At 39.1% G+C, this 27,395-nt stretch overlaps 1 protein-coding gene across 7 annotated transcripts in view; it reads left to right on the forward strand.

Annotated features, from left to right (window-relative positions):
- Nucleotides 1-27,395, forward strand: part of Cntn1 (contactin 1) — a 290,816-nt gene that overhangs the window by 177,634 nt on the left and 85,787 nt on the right. For all 7 annotated transcript variants that reach the window (XM_006520383.4, NM_001358051.1, NM_001159648.1 and 4 more), the window contains 9 exons: nt 3,316-3,488; nt 5,640-5,735; nt 14,106-14,312; nt 16,943-17,042; nt 17,176-17,357; nt 22,074-22,198; nt 23,612-23,729; nt 25,125-25,275; nt 27,062-27,189. In XM_006520383.4, coding sequence (XP_006520446.1) covers nt 3,316-3,488; nt 5,640-5,735; nt 14,106-14,312; nt 16,943-17,042; nt 17,176-17,357; nt 22,074-22,198; nt 23,612-23,729; nt 25,125-25,275; nt 27,062-27,189 — 1,280 coding nt within the window. The remainder of the gene's footprint in view (nt 1-3,315; nt 3,489-5,639; nt 5,736-14,105; nt 14,313-16,942; nt 17,043-17,175; nt 17,358-22,073; nt 22,199-23,611; nt 23,730-25,124; nt 25,276-27,061; nt 27,190-27,395) is intronic.

A 27,395-nucleotide genomic window follows, 5' to 3' on the forward strand; every position in this document is an offset into this window, starting at 1 on the left:
AATGGAGGGGTAGGGCAGGAGAGTACAGGTGGCATCCGTGACCTCAAATCTATAAAGAAACTTAAGACAAGTCTATAGGGTCCGTGAACAGCAATCCAAATACTGACGTATACACTATTGAAAACACTATATGATATTTATCTAAAATTTTCTTAAATATATGTAAGAATTTACTTATTCGGTGACAATACTTGTAGATTTGATATCATCTAACGGAACTGAAGCTTCAGAACAAACAAATATTGCATAAAAGCATTAAGTATATACGTTTGAAGATGAAATAATTTTATGTGCACTATCCTTGATAACTCAAATCATTGGGTGACCAGTAATATTTCTATAGGAACTACATTCAGAGTTCTTCGCATAGACAGTTCCAGAATGTGTTACCCTTTCTCAGTGATCACAAATCTCTATTTCTGACAATGCAGAAAGTTTCCTGCGTTGCTAGGATTGAACCTAGGTGCTCATGCATGTGAGGCAAACACTCTACCACTGAGCTGTATTTCCAGCATGTACAAAAAATAACTGTGTCTTAAGTATATCTCCCTTCTGAGCTGCATCAGTGTCTCTTTTGATTGATGTTCCTGAGTGACTTCTTTGTGCGATCATAAAAACTTTCTTATGGTTAAAAATGGGTTTCTGTGCTACAGAGAGTTTATACAATTGTATAAACTTATGAATGTAATCTTATTCAAAGACTGAAAGTTAACCAAATGCCAGTGAATTTGAATTTCTTTTGTGAAGTGTTTCCTGGGGGGGGGGGGGAAACCCACAAAGTGATTTATGGGAAATTGGGACTGCAGTGGACAATTATCACCTGATTGAATTGAAGTCTATGAATTAATTAATTTTCGATAGTAGGCATCCTTCCTACTATAAAATGGCTTTCTATTATTATACAAAATTATTATAGGGAAAAAAATCTCTTTCTCACCACTTAATTCTAATTGTGTTCATTTTTTCCTGCCTCTGGCTATCATTATAAAATTACTCTTACAGTAAGATATGAATTTAGGCATAAAAATCACCATCCTGGCATTATTTTTATGGCTTCAATTTTGTGCATGGGTGGACAACATAAATTACAAAGAACACAATTGTTCTAACAGTTATTTGGTTGCTAAAATTACTTCAATGACCTCTGTACAGGGTCTTGGGCATGGGCTGGCATAGGTGATAGTCTGTGGAGGAAATGTATCTACAGAAATTTTACAAGACAGGATGCTAAATACTAAATTAGATACATTGGCTTGACCATGTAAGTTAAATACAGATGCCTGACCAAAGCACAGGTGCGATGATATCTAAAGATAGTGTGTAAATCTCAAGCCTATTTCAGCGATGAGGATTCTGAGATACTGGCCTCGCCAGCAGCCTCCAGCCTGGCTTGGAAGCAACCATTCAGCAGGTGCTGTGTGTGCTCAGTGTTTCTAGGAACATGGCATGGGCAGGGGTATGGACCTTCTCCGCACAGAGGCTGTATGAATGCAAAATATGCCCCCCCTCCACCCAACAGGTTTTAGCCAAACTAAAGCCCAGCTTGATCTGGCTTGACTGTCCGTATATTAATATAGGGAGCTGGGGGCGCCAAGTAGACGTTTAATCCTGAAAGAGGCAGCTGCATCAGACTGCAATATAAAAGCATAAAGGGGAAGAGAAGATGAGAGACTTGTTTGGGTAGAAAGGATGATTTTCAAATGTTGTGAATGACAGAAGAAACCATACTGTCCACAGTAATCACTCACTGTGTCCTTCGCACAGTAGTTTTATATCTGGAGCGTGTTCTGTGGTGATGGATTATTCATGGTGGCCTTCTGAAAGGTGAGAGGTACAACAAGGAATTTTCTTTGCCCCTCATCAGCCTTGACACACTTTTTCCCACTCTCCGCCCCCAAGAAGCGAGCGCTGCAATAAAAGCTTATCTGAAGGCCCAGTGGTCTCAACACACATTTCTGAAAATAGACCATGAATTTATCCAAACACAGCAAGGCATAAAATTATGATTCCCTAAACAACCCCAGCCACAGGAAGTCAAAGTAATTAACACAACTTGGACCCAATAAAGCAGGGGAGAATCGCGACCATTGAAGTTGCCTGACCAGGAAACCTGTGGGATGATCACCCCAAACCACTTCCACATGCCCAGGGCAAGACTGGCCCTGCTGAAATCAAAGCAGGTGATTTGGAGTGATTGCAGCAAGCAAGAACGGAACGAACGCTGTGTGTTCTTGCTTTTGAAATGAGCTCTTAGCCCATAAGGATTATAACAGGGAAATGTCCTAGGGACCTGACTTACAAACACACTCTGAAGTCATGCAGTTTTTTCATTACTTTCACTTGTATCAGGAATGTATTTGGCATCTGGAAACTAGCCACAGCTGCCCCCCTGATCTTCAAGGTCAGGACTTTTATCTGATGTTTTTCCTGGGACATTGCTTAAACAGATAGACCCTGGCACGGCACAGCATAATTGTAAAAAAAATTTTTTTACTATAATCATAAGTGAAACGTCTTTTTACATGCATTCTTCTCTCCAACTCACTCAGAAAAGGCAGAATTCCACTTTAAATAATGTCTCCTTCCTAGAGTAGTGTTGTTAGCCACGATATTTTTCATTGACACTGTTACACATACAAATATACAGTGGATGAAAATGCTTTCAACAAAAGTTGCCCCTCAATAATATGAAAAGGCACCACTAAATAATATCTTGAGGATGAAGAAAATTTGAATTTACCACTTCATTTGTGGTTTGGATTAAGACCCAGTAGAGCAATTTTAAACTGCGTGATCTCCCTCTAGTGGTCAACGCGTGTTAATGGCTGACCACACAGCCCGTCTCCTTTAGTTTTATTGAAAAATCGCTGTGCTACTTAGCCAGATACTCATACTTCTTATTTTAATTTTGCTCGAGATATGTCTTAATATTTTATGCAAGGTATCTAGGTGCCTGTGAAACTACCTAGCAGAATATGGCTATCAAGTATGCTCATGTCTAAATAATGAACTTCATCTCTGGAATACATGAAGTCAATCTTAGGAATAGAATTCAATAACCCATTTTCCTTTAGGATACTTCTTCATTTAAGATGTGGGAAAGTGTTGGGAGTTTGCACATTTTGCCACCTTAGCTAAATCATTATTCATGTTTCAAAATACTCGGGATCCTCGATCATTTAGAAACCCCGTCGATTCGTGTACATGATCATCTCCCTTCACAGAGAACCGTACTTGAATTACTTCAGAGTAAAGTTAGCCCGACAGTTCCCAGACTTACGAGTTTCAGTGTAACACTAACGTCTTTTTCTCTAGATGGAGAATGAATAACGGGGACGTGGACCTGACAAACGATCGGTACAGTATGGTCGGAGGAAACCTTGTTATCAACAACCCGGACAAACAGAAAGACGCTGGGGTGTACTACTGCCTGGCATCCAACAACTACGGAATGGTCAGGAGCACGGAGGCAACTCTGAGCTTCGGGTGTAAGTAATCATAAGCTTTTTAGAGGGTGGATTTATTCGAAGTGAAGTTACATGTGTTTTAATTATTGATCCAAGTCTATGTAAATATCATGTGAGGGTGTCGACTGTGGGATGGTTAACTACCTCAGCCATTCTCTTCCATTAAAATCACTTCTCCTGGAGAGATGGTTCAGAGTTGAAACATGCCGACTACTCTTGCAGAAGCACCATGTTCAATTGCCAACATCCATGTTGAGTGGTTCACAGTTGCTTGTAACTTCATCTCCATAGAATCCAATGCCCTCTTCTGGCTTCCATGGGTAGAAAGCAAGCACACACACACACACACACACACACACCCCAAATATCACACATGTATACATTACACACATGCACACCAACATATATATCTACACACAACACACACACACACACACACACTCAGATACATACACACGAATAAGTAAAATTTAAAAATCTTGTCACTGTGAATATAGACCCTACTGCCTTATCATTGCAACCAACGCAGTGATAATGTGCGTTTTATTTTTCAAAAGTCATGGCACCTGTTCATTTACAGGTGGCAGGTTGTTGTTGTTGTTGAGACAAGTATGGCACCTGTGAAGTTTTCAGTTATAATAGTTCTACGTGACCACCAAGACATATTAGTAAACACAGCCATAAGAGTTCAGCAAAAAGGATAAAAGAAGGAAACAGACTGCTGACAACAGCGTGCTAGAGAAAAAATGTATTGTACAGAAGAATGGGCTTTGGGTGGGCTCAGCATAGGCAGGGGACTACGGGTGTTCTGAAGATGATGTAAAAGAAATCATAACTACTTTCTGAAGAACCCTGAATGGTTCTCTGCAATCAGCACCAGGGAAATGATGCTAGTGCTCTCACTGAAGGCCCCACGGGCTGAGAACTAGTTATTGAGACAGTATCCAATATATACAGAGTACTGTGTGCCTCTCCTCAGCGCCCTTGTCTGAAAATATTCTGCTCTTCAGCATTTAACTTCTCTGGTCTGGGATTTATTAACCTGTATTTTAGTTAGTTGGTCATTTTAAATTTGAATTAGCTCATTTTTTTCTTACAGGGCCCAATAATGGAAAACTTTAAAAAAGTACTTGTTAGCATAAAAATTGGAGTTTGTTCTAAAGGACAGCTCTACATTGAGAGGGGAGCTGGACGTGATAATTAATATCTGGTTTGTGATTTTATGTCAAGATGTTTATCCTTGATAAATATATCACAGGGTGAAAACAACATTTTCACAAGTCATCGCCAGGAAGGGTGAGATAGGTCAAGAAACAGTAATATTAAAATAGCGTGGTAAAGAGAATTGTAGATAAAACACATGAATCTTTCCTTACTTTGGTAATTCATATTTCAAAAATTCAGTACTTCCACTTACGTATTTTTTTTTCCAAAGAAAATCAAGTTAAAAACAAAAATGTTCCTCTGTCACTGAAATAGAATGGGGCCAAGGAAAATGATTTTAAGATGGAATAAAACATTTGGGTTTCTGCTCTACAACCAGAGCAAAAACTATCAAATGAGCCGGTGAGGCTAGGAAAGGATTTCAGATGTCATTAGCACATCAGGTCCAGGGGTGTACCTTCAAGTCTTCCTCTGGAAAACTATATATAACCTGGAGAACACAGGTTTCCAGAGGTAGACAGCATGTTAAGGAGAGTAAAATGTCGGTATTATAGTTTGGGTGTGGATCACAAACAAAGAGAAACAGAGTTGGAAATGAACCAGAACCAACATTCGTAAAACAAATGCAGAACCGAAGTACTTCAGGATGAAAAAAAATCAAGCAAGATGCTATTGTTAAACACAACATATATATATATATATATATATATATATATATATATATATATATATATATATATATGTATATATATATAAAATGAGTTTAGAAGGGAAATAAACTCAATTTAAAGGATCAAGGGATTGATCCTTTCCCATTATCCAAACGGGGTCCTTTCCCGGAGTGTCTGATCTGCCAACAGACGGGATAGGATGTCTGTGTGTATCCTCGCTTGCTCCGGAAGCTCTCTGGCTTTGCCTGATCTCTCTGTATTACTGAAAGATTACACTTAACAAATATCTCTTTCTCTTGAGCAGAGTGAACATTTCCCTTTTCCCTTTTGAAATCAGATCTCGACCCCTTTCCTCCCGAGGAGCGTCCGGAAGTGAAGGTGAAGGAAGGGAAGGGCATGGTGCTTCTCTGTGATCCTCCCTACCACTTCCCAGGTAAATGGAGATTCTCGGGCGACTGCGGGATGAAATGGACACGTTTGAGTGTTCTACTAACATTAATACACTAATAATTACTCAATTCATTTAACAGTCATGGTCCATCATTAACGTGACTCATTATTTGCATTTGCTATGTGAACTTTCCCTAGGGAAGAAGAACAACATACACTCACCACAGATAGGACACTCACTGAAGAAAGGATTCCACTTGAGACTAGCTTGAAGAGCCAAGGAGTTTAACTGGGGTTACTTACAGTACCATGGGAGAGGAGTTAGTTTTCCTAAGGATGGGCAGTTTAAGATCAGCTGCACCACTGAAGAAAACGTCTCTCCTTCAGGAGCCACTAACTTCCAGTCAGATAATGTCAGGGTGGAACCTTACAAGCCCTTCCCCCAGAATAGTGACCAAGTTCAATCAGATGTCATGCAGCTAAACAAGGTCACAGAGAATTAAGCAGAGTAATGGCTATCATATCCAGAAGTCAACACTCACAGCATCAATTTGTAGTCATCACTTTAAGTGGTTGTATACACTTTCCTACTTGGTCACTTGGCGCTAATCCTAAGGGTTTTTAGTCATTCCAGTTTATAGACAATAAGTATGTTGTTTTGTGCCCTCATTAAAGTTCCTATCATGGAGGAAAATTTATGGCGGATTCTGCAGAAGTTATGTTAACCATTCAGGAATAGAGCAGTAATAAGGAATGATGTATGGTCAATTGGTTTTTTAATTTGGTATCTGCAATATACTGTGAATTATAACTAAGCTCTAGAAATGATAAAGACTTGATCAATTATTAATGTATTTGAGTCACTGGTCTATGAGAACAATCATAAACTTCAGAAAAGGAACAAAATTAAAAATCGTCTGTTAAAATTTTTCAACTTCGAATGCATACAGCTTTTCTTCGATATGGTTAAGACAAAGGCTACTATGGTATATATTCATAGTTTTGTTTTCAGTTGTTATATTTATCCCCTACAATGGAATGAATGTTTTATGTTCTTTATATATTAAATGTGATTTAACTCATATCCATAGAAAATGAAACACAACACTCAGCTGTAAGCTTGTGTGGAATACACTGAATTTGTGTGTGTTCATAGACATGTACACATATGATTTCATATAAAATTATGTGTATATACTACATGCAAGTTGCACGTATGTGATATTTTATATGTACATCTGAAAATGACATATGTAACTCCAGTTACTTCTAAAATACTGGTAATTTTTCTGTGCACTGCAAGAAAGAGGATTAATTCCTAAGCATAGGAAGGGCGTATTTACAGGGCTGCGCCAGCCTTCCGTGAGAACGGCTTTTGCTTGAGGAACTGCTGAAAACATGATAAAAACACCCCTCTTCTTCATAGCATTCCCTACAGACGAGCCAATACCAGCACAGTGAGTCCCTTTGCTTATTTAACACTGGATGGGCTTGCTGTTTAAGGAAACCTCTTGTGAGCACTGCTCATTCCCCAGGACACACCCGGGAACAGAAGAATAAAAGCTGCCAATCCTCAGAGACCTTCTGTTGGGACAGACACACAAGAAATGAGAGGCGTACTTAAAAGATACAGAATAATCAAGAGAGAGAGAGAAACAAGGAAGGCTTGGGGATAATAAACTTAGATTTCAGAAAGGGCCTTGCTAAGAAGGGAATGCTGACTGAAACAGTAAAGAAGTGAAGGCGAAGAGTATAAGCATCTGAGAGGGCATTCCAGGGAGGTGAGGCCACAAGATGAGGGGCTGAGGTTAGACTATAGGTGCAAAGCAAGCCAGAAAAGGTAGGATGAAAGGTAGTGGAGATGCAGGAGCTGTGCTGTGGAGGACCTTATCAATGCATGTGTGGCAACCATGTGTTTTAACTTCCGTGAGATTTATACTCAGATTGTTGAGCAGAAGAACAGTATGACATGAGTGGTTACTTTTTAAAGGAGGTCAGAGCCGTGGTTCTTAACCCGTGGATCGCAACCCCTTTGGAGGGATGATGAATACTCCATTTCATGGAGTCACCTATCAGATATCCTGTATATCAGATAATTATATTACAACTCATAACAGTAGCAAAACTATGAAGTAGCAATGAACACCATTTTATGGTTGGGGGCTCACCACCACATGATGAGCTGCATTAAAGATCGCAGGATAAGGAAGGCTGAAGACCAGTGGGCTAGAGGAAGGAAGAATTGGAATCAGGGACGAGTTACACAGCATTATAGTGGATGAAGCAGTAGATGGAAGTCTGAGATCTTGTGAAGTAGATTTTCCATAAATAGAACATACCAAATTCTGCGTTTAATTCAAGGTATATTTTAGTTAAGTTATAAATGTATTCTAAATGAGGAAACAAGAGGACTTTACAAGGTCAACAGCAGCTTAAAAACCATTCAACTAAGGGAGTCTTTTGCTTCTTCAACCTGAGAATGCTACGTTGACATCGAATGGGCCAAGGGAATGTCATTAATAGAATAAAATATTCAAAGTTCTTCATGTCTCTCAGCATACAATTAGCTCCATGGTACATTCCACGAGCTTACTTGATCCTTCAATCAATATATCTCAATTCTATGCCATTAATCTCTCATCATCCTTGAGGCATATAAGCGAATGGTCTATGCTCAGAACTTCATTGGATTGAGAACACAAAGGAATATGCTATAGGATTCTGGTTCTGTGTGAGTGTTCTTTATGGACCTGTTTGTGTCTGTCAAGCAGTGTTCTTATAATGATGATATGAGAATGAGTCTTCATTATGTCAACTAAGTTATTTCTGCATTTAAAATGAAGGGTTGGTTTGTTATCTTCCATGCTAACTTCTTTGAAGACCTTCTTAGGAACTTCACATTTAACAGTGATGTTGAAAGTGGTATATTGGATATATAATCACAATAGATTATTACTAAAGGCAATAAAACATTCCTAACTAGCATTAACACATCATTACTATTAAGTATGTCTTACCACACAAAATAATTTTAGTTCTCTCTCTCTCCCTCTCTCTCTCTCTCTCTCTCTCTCTCTCTCTCTCTCACACACACACACACACACACACACACAGAAAGAGAGAGAGAGAGAGAGATCCAAAAGGCAATATTTCATATGTCATAGTCCACTTCCTCTGAATTGAGTGTTCTATGACTTTCCTCAGGGGAAAATGTTTTAACCAAACTAGACTCCTTATTTAAAAGTAGTCAAAGGTTCTGTTCCAATAGCAATGTTTCTTCAATTTGATAATAATATTTGAAATGCAACTGATTAGATGGTTGTCCAGCACGGAGCCAATTCAATAACTATCTGAGAAATGAGAGAAATAAGAGGCAAAAGATCAAATAATTCTTTAAATGTATTACATGTAAGAGCTATGCTTCATAGAAAAATAAATTTGGTTAGATTTAATTCATTAATTGCAATAAATAATTTATACATTTTGTACATGTGACCTTTGAACATCCAACACTCCTGTCAGTAAGAATATATAATAATATCACTTTTTAGTCAAGTATTTTCTAAATATAAGGACACAATTTCAGTTATTATTACTCAAAAAGTACAAACTTATTTTATTAAGAAGGAGTTGAGAACTATTCCCCCCATTTGAAGGGCAGGTAGTATTAACAGGATAACTAATAGTAGACACGTGTGTGTGAATTTAAAATTGAATAAGGAAGCCATCCCCCGTGAGTTGAAGATGATCATGACCTCATCCTGACAGACTCGATAGATCACCACAGAGACAGGCAAGAGCATGAGAGCCAGGCCAGGAGCACAGGAGGTCATGGGGAACGCACCATTTACTGCATCTAAGCAGTGACCAGAAGCTGAGGGCATTAGACTGGTGATGTAAATTGTGTTCTGTTGAGGCTAATTTTTCACAAGATATGAAAACATAAAAAGTTTTCAAATCATTGCTCTTGGGAGTGCTCATGATTTTCAGTGTATCTCCAGCAGAGAGCTATGTGCATTATTTTACATAGTGCGTGAAATGACACAGTTCAAAGTAATATAACGAAATGGTAAACACGTTACAGTTGTTCCTAATCAACTTATGCTTTATATGTATGATCCAGACTCTCTTGGGGCAAGGCAGAGGCTTCTGCATCTATAAATAAACAACATTTCTTAAACAGGTGCTGGCATTTAACTCTTGAATGACAATTTATTATTTAATTCAGTCTATGATGCCAAGAGAAAATCGCGCTATGTTATATTTAAAGGTAGTTGCTTTATCATCTGCATATGGCCAGGACCATGAAAAGAACATTGCAAAGTTGAAAGAAATGGATTGGAGAATGGCTTCTAATCTTCAAAATGGCCCAATCTTGAAGTCAGAAAGACCAGGGTTACAGTTACAATCCTGAAGTCAGATAGGCCAGTGATACAGTTACAATCCTGAAGTCAGAGAGGCCAGTGATACAGTTACAATCCTGAAGTCAGAGAGGCCAGTGATACAGTTACAATCCTGAAGTCAGAGAGGCCAGTGATACAGTTACAATCCTGAAGTCAGAGAGGCCAGTGATACAGTTACTAAGCTAGGTCAGTGGACTCCTGATCAGGCTAAAGTTTGTCAAATAATTTTAGAATAATTATTTCATAGATCTCACAAAGCCAAAGACTATGTGTTTTATTTAGTGGAACATGAAAGATTCACTTTATACAAATCATATCAGAGGATGTGCATTCAGTGACTTGGAAAGACTGTTTTATAGTCCAAGACTTGTGTATATACAAATATCATTATAATGATGCCTCAGATCTCTTAAACGTCCAATAATCCCAATTTGTTATTCTTTGCCCATCTCTTATGGAAATATACAATTAAAGCAATACTTGGGATGAAGATTTGCTTTTGCATGCTGACACAACCATATTGTTCTGAATGTACTTTACAAGTGTGTCTTTAAAGCATTCTAACATTTAAATGTTTTCCCTTTATAGAAGGAAATGCACACTTTCTCTTGAAATTTTCTCCTTTTTAAGTAACTAGTTGTTAAGAAAGTCATGGAAAAGATTGTCATTTCAATTGAGAGTAGGAAAAGTCACTTCCAAATAAGTAAAAGTGGCTGTGTTCATCATGCTACCACAAACATCAACCTACCATAAACATGCCTCTGAAGATGAGACTGTTTGCACAATCCCAAAGTGGCATCATCTCAGAAATTTCAGTAACTTGTTAAAGATTTTATGCAAATTTGTCTATAACCCTAAGTCAGAATAAAATATCCAAATATTTCTGTCAAAGCCAGCCTGCAGTAGCACATTAAAATAATCCTATCATGAATAATATTTAGAAAGTTGTCTGTCAAGGATCATGCAGAGTGAGCATCTCATGTTTTCTTTCCCTTTTGAATTAACTTATCCACATGCCCCCCAATGTTCCACATAATCTGTTGTATGGGAAATATGAAAACAAACCATCGCAGCCATCTTGACTAGCTTTTTTTTTATATATATATTGCAGAATGATGGAATGAAGTCCATAGCTAATCTCAATGCAATGCTGGAGTTCTCTTTGTAATTCTGTAGAGCTTCCTATAGTGTGTGCTTTGTTTCATGTTTCCTAGCCAGTAATCTGCATTCTTCTCAGTTTTCCATGCAAATTGGTGATTTGTTCTGGTACATTCATTCTTAAAAACAATTGGGTGGTATAAGAAGCTTATTGTTCACCATAAGTACAATTATACTTAGGTTGACTTAGAAAGATTTCCAATTATATTCATTTTGGGAATCTATAAATATATATTGGCTATAGTGGGTTTTTTTTTTCCTTGACCGTTGAACAACTACTGGAGAGATGCCCATTAAAGCAAAAATAGAAAATTCTAAGTCAATCAGCTAATTAGGTGGAAATTCCTTCCCCATCTTGCCTAATATATTTACTTAATTTTTGTTGTTCTTTTAAACTTTGTTACATAGACTATATTTTGATAATGTTCTTTCCACTTGTGAACTCTACCCAGATTCTCTCCACCCCACTACCCATTCAACTTCATGATCTCTCTCTCTTTCTCCTCTTTCTTTATCTCATAACAAAAAACAAGTCAGAAACTTCTCAAAAAGAGCACACACAGAGAAAGACACAAAGACACACAGACACACACACCCAGAGAGAGAGAGAGAGAGAGAGAGAGAGCATAGAGACGTAGAGGCATAGAGTTCATTTTGAGTTTATCAACTACTTCTGGGTATGGGGCCTACCCTGGAGTGTGGTTCATGTACCAAGTGACAATAACTCTCGAATGGATAAACTGATTTTGCATCCCCAGCATGTATCAATTCCAAGTACCTTCTTGATTAGGGCTCCAACTTTGTGTCCACTTCCCATTGTCACTTTGTGTACTTTTTTTTTCTGCTTTGAACATACCTAGGTCTTATGTGTGCAATAACACATCAACCTCTGTGAGTTCATGAGTGTATCAGTCCTGCCATGTCTGGAAGATGCTATTTCCTTGGAGACATCCACCACCTCTGGAGTTTACTATCTTTCTACCTCCTTTTCCCCATAGATTCTTGAGCCTTCAGGGGAAGAGGTTGATAAAGACTTCCCACTTGGTACTGAGTGCTCCAAAGCTTCTCACTGTCTGCACAAGTGTCCACTGTGGGACTTGTTATCAGATATCATCTACTGTAAGAAGAAACTTCTCTGATGAGGCTTGAGTGAGGGAATGATCTATGTGTGTAGCAGAAATTCTTTAGGGAAAAACTCATTGCTGTCCCTTTAGCAGGATATTAGTAGTATGCTGCTTTAGATATGGTTTCTATTGCTGGGATGAAGCAAAATGACCAAAAAGCTAGTTGGGGATAAGATGATTTGTTTGGCTTACACTTCCATATTGCTGTTCATTACTGAAGGAAGTCAGGACAGGAATTCAAACAGAGCAGGAACCTGGAGGCAGAAGCTAATTCTGACGCCATAGAGGAGTGCTACTGACTGCCTTCCTCCCCATAGTTTGTTCAGCCTACTTTCTTGTAGAACCCAGAACACCATGCTCAGAAATGGCACCACTCACAATGGGTGGGGGCCCTCCCCTACCAATTACTAGCTCCCAGCATTTCTTTTAATAACCTGTTTTATTTTTGCAGTGGAATCTTGGCATCTGGAGTTATCATGTAGTTCCTTTTTTTTTTTTTTCAAGACAGGGTTTCTCTGTATAGCCCTGGCTGTCCTGGAACTCACTCTGTAGACCAGGCTGGCCTCAAACTCAGAAATCTGCCTGCCTCTACCTCCCGAGTGCTGGGATTAAAGGCGTGCACCACCACGCCCAGCTTAGTAGTTCCTAAAGTAGATGTCTTTATTGTCTTTGTTGAGTGGATGTTCAGTTCTTTGCTGGTTGTTGTACACTCTGGGTCTAATTAATGTATGAGGGCTGTGGGGGTCTCTGTTTCCCAGCCAAGAAAAATGCCTGCTTGAGAATGGTTCTCTGGTTCCTTGGGGAGTCACAAAGGATGCAGATGGGATAGAAGGAGTATCTTAACGTGGAAACAGGAGAACCCTGAGTCCCACCAAAAGGCCTATGGGGATCTTGCTGGACTGGGACAAGGTACTACAGCAGTTAGGTGGCCGTGGCTTTAAGAGTAAGAGCAGAGAGGCTTAAATGGAGGGTGTGAAGGAGAATAAAGGTCACTTACCTGAGTCCCAATTAAATATGGAGGCTGTGGGTCCCTGGCAAATAGCTATCTTCAGTGTCCACAGGCACACACAAATAAACTAAATTATTTTTAAATCATCATATTTTATTTTTCCTAATATTTAAGAAAACCTTCCATTTGTGTTTTTCTTTTTTAATATGACAATATATTATACAAACCTGTGTATGTTTGTATAATATATTCCATTATACAAACTTCCTTCCATTTGTGTTTTTATTTTTTAATATGACAATATATTATACAAACCTGTGTATGTGAGTTTTAAAATAGGAGCATTGAAGAGAAAGTAGACCCAGTGAATAAACAGAGTTACCTTGAGCTTGTTTATATATTACAATGGGATAGATTATGAGCTCTGTAGCCATCACACCTGAATTCAGATTCTCAGGTCTATTTAACGGCCATGAACACTCTGTGCAAGTTACTCACCCCAAATTTCAGATAATCCACCATTGGTTAGAAGGAAGGATGCTGATCTATAAAGACTAGAGATAGATGACCAATAGGCACAGAAAGATAGATTTAATTGTTTCCTCTGACAGTTATATTCTTGAAAATATGGTAGCTGTGAGAAAAATGTGTTCTGTCTCAACTTCCAAGGTTTACTGACGCATAACCTCTGTCGGACTGTGTGGTGGATTGCGAGTAGGAATCAGAACCTTCTCTTACTGAGATGAGCTTAATATTTAGCAGATAATATTTTCTTCTAGATGATCTTAGCTACCGCTGGCTTCTGAATGAATTTCCTGTATTTATCACCATGGATAAGCGAAGATTTGTGTCTCAGACCAACGGCAATCTCTACATCGCAAATGTCGAGTCTTCTGACAGAGGCAACTACTCCTGCTTTGTGTCCAGTCCTTCTATTACAAAGAGTGTGTTCAGCAAGTTTATTCCCCTCATTCCGATTCCTGAACGTAAGTTATTTTGTTTCTTATACTGGGGTTTGCAAAGTTATCTGTTTATAGTACATTTATAATAAAGATTGGGTGTCTTCCTGTGCCAGACAGCATATAGTGTATGCTGCATAAGTCTTAATCGTTGGAAGCTGAGTTTTATATTTAATAAGGTTACCCTAAAATGGTTGAATTCATACTCATTGCTTCCACCCTAGGAAGTGTTTGGAGCGTCAATTCATCAGTTCAGGGCCCCTAAAGAATTACAATGGAAATGTCTGGAATCTGCTCTCTGGTTTCACGACCATCTGTACTTGATAGCAGATTTGAAATGAGTCTAAATGTTTAGAGCAAAACAAAACAAAAAAATGATCACCTAATTAGAAAAAAAATGATTTTAAAGATCTATTGACATGGTACAAATTAAGTAACGGCCACTTCTGCTTTCACGAATGAGTGTACACAGCTGTGACCTGGGTGCAGGATCCTCCCCCACCTCCAGTTGTTTTTCTTTTTTTTTTTTCTTTTTCTTTTCTTTTCTTTTTTTTTTTTTTTTTTTTTTTTTTTTTTTTTTTTGATTCCCATAACTTTTTAACCAGCTCGCTGTTTGAGGTGTACTCCATCATGTCACAAGACACCTGCATCTCCCACCCCAGCCTCACCCCAGTTCTTCTGCCACATTACCAGTGGTGACCTCACACCTCAGAAATGACCTATTTGCTTCCTCTCTTCTCATGGATGTGGGAGGTGACACGTTGCCACTGGGATTCCCCTTCCATGTCTCCTTGTAAGGAAATAGCCACATAATCCACTCATCCCAGCCCCCTCAGCCTCACTATTCCACAAGGTCACGTGTGCCCTCCCTAAAGGGGCATTGATTACCTCTGCTACTCTGCCTCACAAATGTACTTTCCCCTGTGTCTTCTACCCAACCTACTACTTCCTGTCTCACTGATGGGCGGGTTTCCATGCAGCCAGTCCTCCCTGTGCTCTGGCTCAAGTCCCTTTTGAATCAGGGCTTCTCTCTATCACTCCCTTCCCTTCTTTTTCTATCTTTAGAATCTCTTCCCCTCACTCTGCATGGTCTTTTTTTTTTCTATTCCTTGAAGGCCATTTGTAATAACCATCGGAAATCCATGTTTGTTCAGTCAAAGGCAGTTTTTAGTCCCCATTCTTTTTGGTATTTGACATTTCTCACCTGCCTCTCAAAGGCTCTCCTTTCTTTCTGCAAGGCTTACCTTCCTCTTCTGGCAAGTCTCACACAGCACTAAGTACCAGGTGTTCCTCTTTTTAAAATTTGTTTTCCAGGTATTTCTAGATATTCCCAATAAAATACACATATTCTTGTTAGTGGTCATGTAAATGGATTTAAATTCACATCTCTTGTGTTCAGCCTTTAGTTTTCCCCTACATCCTGGGCTTGTCCCACGGAACTCTCAAGAATGTTAACGAGAGTGTTCGGGACACTCCCATTGCCTCCCCACAAAGTCTGCTTCTTAGGATTCTTCAGCCCATGTGGCTGTAAGTGCCTGTGCTTTGTAACAGATAGCATTTGCATTGATCGATTCTCCCCTTCCTCTGCTGCTCAGAACAGCTAACCCTATGGCTTTTAATTATATCAGTATGTGAGCCATGGGGGAGTTCTGAGAAAAAAACATGAAATGCAGACTCTGATTCCAGAAGTCTTAAAACTGACATCAAGGTCTCACCTTATGCCACAGGTAAGATCTATATTCTTACCAAACCCCACGGGTATGTATTTACTCCTTGACAAAACTGATCTCAGAACTCCTAATACTGTGTTCTTGGGCCCACTGTATCATTCTTTCAGATGATATTTAGGTCACAAGAGTTTTAACGTCATTGTATTGTCATTTGACATTATACATGCTCTTTCTAATTCTCTATACCGTCTTAGCGAGGCATCCTGAGATGGTTCAGTTCAGTTTTGATTTTTGCCCAAGATTTCCGTATCCCTTCTGTAACTCTGAATTCTTTATTTGGTGACAACTCTTAGGCTGGTTATTTTGTTTTGCCTTTGATAGTGTCATGGATTATTTATTACTTTTTTAGCAGCACACACTCATGTTTTGGAGATTAATAATGCATCAGGCCATCTGCATGTTTTTATCAGCACACTTTTCATAACTGATGTGCTGAACAACAGAGATCAGTCCTGTCTGCCTGTAGCATAGCATTAGCACTGTCAGAAAAAATGGCTTCTCTCTGCCCACCCTCTTGCTCCACGTCCTTCGTTTCTGAGAATAAATCTTTGTTCTGCCTTCTGTTTGCTTAATCCACTTCTTTCTCTCACTTTCTTCTCTTTCATTTTTCATATTTTTGTCTCTTTCTTCTTTTTCTACCTCCTTAAGCACCTCACATCAGTGGTCAAAGTATTTTATAGGTATTTGAAGCTCCTTAAGGACACCTTAAAACTCTGTAGCCAAGTTAGTCTGATTAGGTGTCAGGATGTTCAATGAAGGTCATACTTTCACACATTGTGCCTAGACAAATAAATCTATATATTGGGATGAAAGCATACCTATGTATTGATGCAGTACTACCTTACAAAGTTTCCATGAAGTCAACTAAAGGAAAAATATTGTGAATAATAGGTTATGGGTGTTTGTGTCTTCTTTTTTTAATATTAGGAACAACAAAGCCATATCCTGCTGATATTGTGGTGCAGTTCAAGGACATATACACCATGATGGGCCAAAATGTGACTTTAGAGTGTTTCGCTCTAGGGAAGTAAGTATGTTTGTGCTTTTCATTGTCGTGCCTAGAAACACAGCAGGTTTTGTGCCTTGTTGGGAAATAAACAACTTACGTGCTTCTTCTTTAATCAATGCGGATCGTGAGCTTTTATATCTTCTGTCTCAAGCCCTGTTCCTGATATCCGGTGGCGGAAGGTGCTAGAACCAATGCCCAGCACTGCTGAGATAAGCACGTCAGGGGCTGTCCTCAAGATCTTCAACATCCAGCTAGAAGATGAAGGCCTCTACGAGTGTGAGGCTGAGAACATCCGGGGAAAGGACAAGCACCAGGCAAGAATCTATGTTCAAGGTAGATATTGTAATTCTGTATGAGAACCATCAACGTCTTAGTCAAAGGCTTTCCCGTACTTGGAGAACGATCATAGCATGATTAATAGTTTTAAAAGATGTGATGTATATTCTACTATTCGGCTAGGTTGGATATGTACCTTATTGCTAATTAAGTTACAACTCTGAGTTATAGTCAGTATGAAGTTATACTTTTGATATTATGATATAGTAATAGATAATTGTTGATTTTTTTTTTAAATTGCTCTTCTACTCTTCTCTATTTTTCGGCATCATTATTTTTAGAAAAACACATGCATTATGGTTTAAAGTTTAAGTTAATGGTTTTCAAAACTTAACATGCCTCAGAATTCCTTGAGGGGCTTGATAAAGTATTGGGTGTTAGGCCTCCCTTAGAATCTCTGACTAGGAAGGTTACTGTGAGCTTCACAATGCATATTCCTTTTCTCTTCTTTTCTTTTCTCTTCTTTTTTTTTTTTTTCTCTTTTGGGTTTTTTTTTTGGGGGGGGGGGTTCGAGACAGGGTTTCTCTGTATAGCCCTGGCTGTCCTGGAACTCACTCTGTAGACCAGGCTGACCTCAAACTCAGAAATCCACCTGCCTCCCGAATGCTGGGATTAAAGGTGTGTGCCACCATGCCCGGCCACAATGTATATTTCTAAAAGAATCCCCAAACACTCATGTTACTGGAGCTAGAGAAGCCATGGTATAAGGAATCGACATTTTTACTTTGAGAAAACTATCTCAGTGCAAATCTTTGACCCTCACCTATTGGAGCTAACTTACCTGAGAAGACAGAAATTCTTCCCAGGCAACTCTTGGAATTTCAATTATTTTCTTAGAATGTTTTTAACTTGGTTTGTGTGCACCAGTATTTTGCCTGCATGTATGTATATGTATTGCATATGTGACTGATGCCTACTTCCGTAGACTGGAGGAAGGTATCAGATTCCCTGGAACTGTACGTACCGATGCCTGTGCATGCCGTGTGCATACTAAGAATTTAATAGTCTTCTACAAGAGCAATAAGTGCTTTTAATCACTCACCGAGTCATTTCTCCAGGCTCAGACTCTTGGAAGTTCTTTAGGCTGGAGTTACCATTACAACTTTCCATAATATGAAAGAAACAACTGGAATTCAATGAGATCATTCCAATTTTTTGTTTCCTTGTTTTGTTTTTGTTTTTGTTTTTTTTGAGACATGGTCTCTCTATATAGCCCTGGCTGTCCTGCAACTCATTGTGCATACGAGGCTGGCCTCGAACTCATGGCAATCCCCTTGCATCTTTCTTCTGTGTTTTGTGTTGTTTTTAACTCTGGCTCATGCTCTGCTTTTTCTTTTTGCTACGTTCTCCCCAAAATAAATTTTGATAGAGTCATTTGAACTCTAAAAATTGATCTTTATATCCAATTGTTTTCTCTCTTCATTCACTCCAATTTGTTCTCATCAGCAGCTCTCTGCTGAAACTGTTTTTGTGTAATCACTCAGAATGTCCATTGCTAAAGCTGATTGATTCTCAGCTGTATCCAATCAGATCGGACTCCAAGGCAGTCACACTTGATCCTCTCCTCTGCACTGCATCCTCTGTGCTTAGCACCTGGATCCCACACTCCACGCCTAAGTCAAACTCTCATTTCCCCTTCGGTGTCCTCCTAACTCATACCATTCGGACAATGGGTGATCAGTGTCAGTAAGTGAATGTCTCTGTATCCCTGTCTGATTTCAATGCTGGAAAATAATTTTTAAAATCCACACCTTTGGAGATTGAATGTAAATATTTCCCCTGAACTTGAATACCCAATGCCTCGATATCATAAACATGACACATATATCAAGTGTATATGGAATTGCTTCTAATAGAGGAACAAAGTCCGTGGGCTCTGTGAATATCGAATAGTATCACCACTTTTGTGCTGTAATCTAATGATTGTAGATAAGGTTATTTCAATGTATTTAGAAAACGTCACTCCAGGTTCTCAGTAAAATAAAAATGTGAACTGTCAAATACCTAAGGCCTTAAAGAAGCAAAGTGAGCAGGATCCCCTTTGGTCGCTGGACCTTCACTTCCTCAGGCTCTTCTCCATTTCCATCCCTGTAATTCTCTCAGACAGAAATAATTATGAGTCAGAGTTGTGACTGTGGAATGCCCCCCCTTCCCTCATTTGATGCCCTGTCTTCCTGCTGGAAGTCGGCTCTATAAGTTCCCTCTCCCTACTGTCGGGCATTTCATCTAAGATTCCTCCCTTTGAGTCCCAATGGTCTCTCACTTCTCAGGTCTCTGGTGTATTCTGAAGAGTTTCCCCAACCTCCTAACTTCCCCAGGTTGCCTGTTTCCATTCTTTCTGCTGACCCTCAGGTCTTCAGTCATTTTCCCTCACCCAATACCAGATCAGGTCCCCCCCCCCCCCCGCACTCCTCCACTCTGTCCACTTTCCCTCCCAGGTCCCCTACTCTCTCCCCACTTGTGATTGCTTTCTTCTCCCTCCCACTGGGACTGAGCCATCCAAAGTCCTGACACTATCACTGAGGCTATGGAGCGCTCACAAAAAAGGTACCTAGCATGACCTCACTATGGAAGATCCAACAAGCAGCTGAAAGAGTCAGATGCAGATATTTGCAACCAACCAATGGACAGAAGCAGCTGACCCCTGTTGTTGAATTAGGGAAGGCTGAAAGAAGCTGAGGAGAGGGGCGATCCTGTAGGAGGACCAGCAGTCTCAATTAATCTGGACCCCTGAGATTTCTCAAACACTGGACCACCAAGCAGACAGCATGCACCAGCTGATATGAGGCCCCCAACACACATACAGTAGAGGACTTCCAAGTCTGTGTTCATTCAGAGATGATGCACCTAACCCTCAAGAGACTGGAGGCCCCAGGGAGATTAGATGTCAGGTGGGGTGTGGGGTGTGGACATCTACGTGGAGACAGAGGGGTGGGGAGGAGGTATGGGATGTGGAAATGTTCAGAGGGTGGAAAGGGTGGGGAATAAAATATGGAGTGTAAAAAAATAAATGAATAAAACTAAAAAGAAAAAAGGAATCAAATGATGGAGTTATTTTAAATGACCCATTCCTTATTTCTTCTTTACGAGTAAGACATCATCAGCTTTATCTTTAGCTCTAAGGAAACTATCTTCAAAACTGTGTAATGAAACTACATACATAATTCACCAATGTGATTCAATTATTTATTCTTGACATTGTATTATGTATTGTCACATCCATGTGTCACCCTGGGATGCCAAGGCAGCAGAGTTGACATTAAAGTATTGGAGAGATTCTGTACAAAATAAAACCTGTATTCAACTAACAGATTCACCAGGATTCAGTTACTAAAAGTTCTCGCCATGAGTTACAAACAAATGATTAGTGAAAAAAATGAAGCTAAATTAGATTTTATACTGCAATGTATACACAAAGAGACATGTGCTTATCCATGTATTGGGTTAATATTGATAGTTTGGATCCCTCACAAAATATTTTCTGATTCCTCATATGTGTATATAATTATATATACATATATAATATTTGATAATTATGATAATATACCCATGGCACTTTCTACAGAAAATAAATAAAATACAAGGTCTCATTTTCAATAAAAAGGAAATAAAATGGAGCTCTCCATGAAGAGTTCTCTCTCTCTCTGTTCTCTTCCTTATTTTACACTATTTTCTTACCTTTGTTTGAGCTGCTTAGATAACTGAAATATCTATCCACACTGTTTCTTTTCATGTGAAAACATTCTTTTTCCTTTGAGGCAATTTCTATCATTTTCTCATTTTCTACAACTGCTAAGTAGATAAAAATAAAGAAGGACTAAAGTCCATTTCGCTCAGTCAGGAGTTTCCCCAGTGAAGGCTGCTAAAGGAGCAGGTGTGTGGAAGTGAATTGAGTAAGATGCTATGTGTATCTCACAATACACAAAAGCTGCATTAAGCAGATAGTGTGCAATATGGGGAATGGAGAAGGTCCTAAATGTTAACCTAAAAGTTAAAGTGTACACACACACATACACACACACACACACACACACACACACACACACACACACACATATATATATATATATATATATATATATATATATATATATATATATATATATATATGTTACTTACATATATATATATATATTAAAGTTATGGCTCAGATTGCTATATATAATAGCAAACACTGCAGAAGAGCTTTTTAAAACACTCAATTGTCATTTTGGCCTATCTAAGAGATTCAAGTTATATATAAGACTAATATCAATTGATTTAGTATTTTTTTCTTGAATTAGCCTTTAAATTTGTAAATAAAAATATGGAGAGGGATGGAAAGATGCTTCAAAAGTTAAAAATCACTTGCTGCTCTTTCACAAGGCTGGAATTCAGTTTGTAGCCCCATGTCAGATGGCTCCAATTCCCTATAGCTCCAGTCCTGGGGAACCCAGTACCCTTTGGGGCCACCTGCATGCACATGGTGCACATGAACTCATGAAGGCACACATATACACATAAGTTAAATTAAATGCTTCTAGAATCACAATTTCTAGCTAAATTACAGTTGTCTTATCCTATAACAGTATGTGAATTTTATACGCCTTAGACCCATGCAAGCAGACACATCATATTGGATGTATTCTCCAGAATAAAGCTAACAAAATGCAAATTTTATTCTCTTGAGATTATGATGGGTATTGAAAAACTTATATTGTTCCTCCTCTACAGCGTTTCCTGAGTGGGTAGAGCATATCAATGACACTGAGGTGGACATAGGCAGTGACCTCTACTGGCCTTGCATAGCCACAGGGAAGCCCATTCCTACCATCAGGTGGCTGAAAAATGGATACTCGGTAAGTGTGTTGAAGTGCCTGGCTGTTCCTGAGTGCATGTTCAGTCACAGGATGATCAGTAGAGTAAGGGTACTTGGGCCCTGAAATAGAAGAAAAACTTCCTTGAAAAACGAAGTGTCTTCTTTCACTTTCTTTTTTTTTTTTTTCTTCCTCAATCACCTTCTAGTTTATTCTTTTTTTTTCTTTTTTTTTCCATTTTTAATTAGGTATTTAGCTCATTTACATTTCCAATGCTATACCAAAAGTCCCCCATATCCACCCACCCCCACTCCCCTGCCCACCCACTCCGCCTTTTTGGCCCTGGTGTTCCCCTGTACTGGGGCATATAAAGTTTGCAAGTCCAATGGGCCTCTCTTTCCAGTGATGGCCGACTAGGCCATCTTTTGATATATATGCAGCTAGAGTCAAGAGCTCCGGGGTACTGGTTAGTTCATAATGTTGTTCCACCTATAGGGTTGCAGATCCCTTTAGCTCCTTGGCTACTTTCTCTAGCTCCTCCATTGGGAGCCCTATGATCCATCCATTAGCTGACTGTGAGCATCCACTTCTGTGTTTGCTAGGCCCCGGCATAGTCTCACAAGAGACAGCTACATCTGGGTCCTTTCGATAAAATCTTGCTAGTGTATGCAATGGTGTCAGCGTTTGGAAGCTGATTATGGGATGGATCCCTGGATATGGCAGTCTCTACATGGTCCATCCTTTCATCTCAGCTCCAAACTTTGTCTCTGTAACTCCTTCCATGGGTGTTTTGTTCCCAAATCTAAGGAGGGGCATAGTGTCCACACTTCAGTCTTCATTCTTCTTGAGTTTCATGTGTTTAGCAAATTATATCTTATATCTTGGGTATCCTAGGTTTGGGGCTAATATCCACTTATCAGTGAGTACATATTGTGTGAGTTTCTTTGTGAATGTGTTACCTCACTCAGGATGATCTTCTTTCACTTTCAACAGCGTTCTGTAATCTTCTCTTTACCTCTCTCTCTTTTTTCCTTATTTTTCCTTTGTTCCACTGCCCACCTTCCTATTTAACCATCTCCACTGACATTGTCCCCTCTTTGCCACTGTTCCCCTGAACCCCACAGAGACAGAGGTAAGAAAGGCGTGCTAAGTCCTATCCCAGCCTTGGTACAAGTGACAACAGTGGGTCCCTTCTCTACCTTCCCACTCTAATCTCCCAGCTGGTCCAAAGGGGGAAAAGGTGGACTCTCAGCTCTGTAGGATGAATAGAACAGGAGCCATTGGGCATGGTAAGTGGTCTTTTCCATGCCACGGTCACCCCAGTTTGTGCATCATAGGAGAGAATGAGGGTGTATGACCACAACGTTCCTAGGTTAAGCATTGACATAAAGCTGAATGAAGACTTTACATACGCTCCATGTTCCTCAAACCCATGTACTTTATTTTACCCTTCAGTATCACAAAGGGGAACTGAGACTGTATGATGTGACTTTTGAAAATGCCGGGATGTACCAGTGCATAGCAGAAAACGCGTATGGGTCCATTTATGCCAACGCTGAGCTCAAGATCCTGGGTCAGTATCCTTCCTGATTTCTGATCAATGTTTATCAAACAAACAACATATAATACGGTGGGAGGATATCCATAGCTTGCATTCAATATTACTATACTTTGATTAGATGCATAGCACAGGTTGGTTACTTATTTATATTCAGGCTAAAAGAGCAATAAAATAGGCTAGTGAGGCTCAACCTTCCTAATGCCGGAAGACTTTAATTCAGTTTTTCATGTTGTGATGATCCCCAACCATAAAATTATTTTTGTTGTGAACTCATATCTGTAATTTTGCTACTATTATGAATTGTAATATAAAAATCTGACATGCAGGATATCTGATATGCAACCCCTGTGCGGGTTGAGAACCTCTGAATAGACTAAATATTTGCTATAAAAGATGACTTGCTTTGAGGAAAAAAGAGGAAACAGCTCTTGGGGCTTCCTGCAAGTTTATAATCCCTCCCACCATCAGTCCACTGAGCAGACATTAGAGTAAGGCCCTTGGATGGTTTTGATAGGTAGGTAAAGTTTAAGAATCACTAGACTAAATGATCAAGATTCAAGTGCAAATCAGCCTGAAAAAGCAAACTCCTCCAGGAGGGGCAGTATGCAGATGGCTGGAATACATCGTGTCTATTAATAGCCAAGATGACTAATAGCAGTGGACTAGATGGGAGAACCTGGAAGGTAAAGGGTATGCCATCACTGGGGTGACCAGCTATGAGACTCTGTGTCATGACTTCATAACTAATATTCTGTGGTACGGGTGACCTGAAAATGAGCTTCAGCTATGCCATGTGCTCCTTAACCAATTGTTTGGATTCGGTATTCGTTTAGCTGTCTATAGGTAGGTTGTGAAGTCCTGGGTCGGTTTATCAAAGAGTATATGCACTCAGTTGATGCTTAGTGAAGTGGGATTCCATTATTAATTGAAAAGAGTTTTCCGATTCAAATGTCAATCCTACCTGTTAAGTATCTGTGATGACATAACAGAATGATATCAGTTTAATAGATTTCAATCCTTCTGTTAGTTTGCCTTGAGGCAGGCTGAGTGTGATGGCTGTGAGCATGTCTAAGAATTTGCAAGTAGCATGTGTGGCATGTAGAGTTCTAGCCATCTTTTTCACTAATTCCCTTGTAGAATTAAAAACAGATTCATGATGCCCTTTAGGTGAATAGGTATATAACCTGATTAAAACTAAAATTTGATTGATAAAGCTATCAGCAATTACCCATTTGCACTAAGCCTGCGTTACTAAATTATTAAATAAAAAATGTATGTATGCAGTGCCTAATAAAGTACCACTCCAATATTTCTATTGATTATTAATCAACGAAACATGCCGTAATCCAGAAGGAACGTTTTGATTTGCCAGCAAAGGGGAATAATAAACATTTGTTTACCTTGTAGCTTTAGCTCCAACTTTTGAAATGAATCCTATGAAGAAAAAGATCTTGGCTGCGAAAGGTGGAAGGGTTATCATTGAATGTAAACCCAAGGCCGCACCAAAACCCAAGTTTTCATGGAGCAAAGGGACGGAGTGGCTCGTTAACAGCAGCAGGTCAGGCCAGACGGGGATGTCACTGATGTCCAATGGCTTCTGAGCTCTTACAACGTCACTGTGTGCAGTGTCCGTAAACCTCTGATGTCAGCCAAGTGCTTTCTCACTCAGTCTCCACATTCAGTTTCTGATCAGTACTTTAACTCAACAGTTCAGTGTAAATAATCACTGTGTGAGAGAATGTTCAGATGTAAGAATTTCTGAATGTTGTAATGTGTTTTCTATGTATATATGTATATATGTAATTAAATATTTGTAAAAGATACATACAAATGTGAATTGTTGAAAACAGTCTAGACAATGGTTAAATATAACATATTTTGTATTTTATTGTTTTATTCATGCTGCTATCAATCACATTATTAAAAGTTATTTTATCAATTAACAGTAATTATATTACTTTTAAAGTAATGAATGTGTTGTTTTAGTAATTGATATATTAAATATTTAACGAGTAGTAACTATAACATTATTTGGATGAATAAAAGTATGAAAAGTAGTTCAGCAAAGCAGGGACTTCTGTGCCTGCTTCCTGCCTGTTTCATTTTCATACCATATGAAAAAGTATATGATGGAGTAAGTATAGGAATTGCACAAGGAAGAGGCTTAGTCATTTTTCTGTAATAGAGTTGTGTCATACAAGGATTATATATACTACAGTTTGTAAGATGACAGGCCGGTAGGTATTTAGCTTCAGCATCCACAAACCTGGTCAATGTTTTGCACATGACGTTGCTGTGGAGATAGCGCCATTAGATGACAGGACCTTTAGGGTTCTATTATAGTCTCATTGGGACTTATACACATTCATATTACTAACTAAAGTACAGCAACTGAAATGTCATTTTGTGATATGGGACTGTGGGGTCTTTGAATATGATGACGATCAATTTCAGTGCTGTGTGTAGAGGGGTGTAGCTAAAATTAGTATGGGCTTAGGAGAAATTGTTAGAGGTTTCCCACTGTTACTTGACTGCAATTTTTATGTCTGTTCTGGCAAAGCAATGAAACAAGGAATAGGGAGTAGTTTGACAAGGACTTGAAGTGAAAGGAAGCACGGTACGTTAACATCTGTCCTGTGAGATCACTTACCAAGAGCCAAGTGCCAAGACAGAATAAGCCTCATAAGAGTGATATTTATGAATGGCAATGTTTGGGAAGGAAAGGAGAGACAAGGCTAAATGGAAGGTGGAGAGCCATCGAATGAGGTACAGGCCTGAGTAAGGACACAGAGAGGGTGAAAGAAGGCAGAGAGACTAGGATTCTGCACAGTCCTGAGAAAGACTGATAAGGGCCTAGGAGAGTGCTTTGGTCAAAAGTGCCTCTAAGAGGAGCTTAGTGTCTGCAAGAATTAGACTCATGGCAAAGTCCCCAGATGCCCAGTCAAGATGGCAATAAGCCGGAACCTGTGGCCTTCACAAAACATAGTGACCAGGTTCTTTGTGCAGCACATGGAACAGTGGCTAACTATGTTTCTTCACATTTGAAGAAAGAGGTCTTTGCTTGGCTAAAATGTGTCATCTTTCTTAAAGAAGGAAGAATATAGATGGATCTTCTCTATGATGCTATCTATAGGATCTAGGAAAGTAAGAACTTGACCTTTTAGCAATTTGCCAATACTGAGAAAGAACATTTGAAACAAAGGTTAGAAAATTCAAACATTTTATGCAGGAAAATGTCTAAGAAACTGGTATAAAGTATAATAATGTTAGCATATTTAATGTAAGGTCTGATAATAATGTATGTTACTAAATGACTGAATTTTTATGTTTTTAAATTTCAACAGAATACTCATATGGGAAGATGGTAGCTTGGAAATCAATAATATTACAAGAAATGATGGTGGAATCTATACATGCTTTGCAGAAAATAACAGAGGAAAAGCTAATAGCACTGGGACTCTGGTGATCACAAGTAAGAATCCTTTCATACTTGAGTCATGTTGTTCTCTTTAAGTGACGATGCTTATGTTTTACAGTGTTGCGTGTGTGTGTGTGTGTGTGTGTGTGTGTGTGCGTGTATGTCTGTGTGTGTGTGTGTGCATGTGCGCATGTGTGTGCATGTGCGTGTGCACGTGTGCGTGTGCGTGTGTGTGTGTGTCTTTGTGGGTGTGACTCAAA

Source organism: Mus musculus, chromosome 15, assembly GCF_000001635.26.
Source record: "Mus musculus strain C57BL/6J chromosome 15, GRCm38.p6 C57BL/6J".
Classification (NCBI taxonomy): Eukaryota; Metazoa; Chordata; class Mammalia; order Rodentia; family Muridae; genus Mus; species Mus musculus.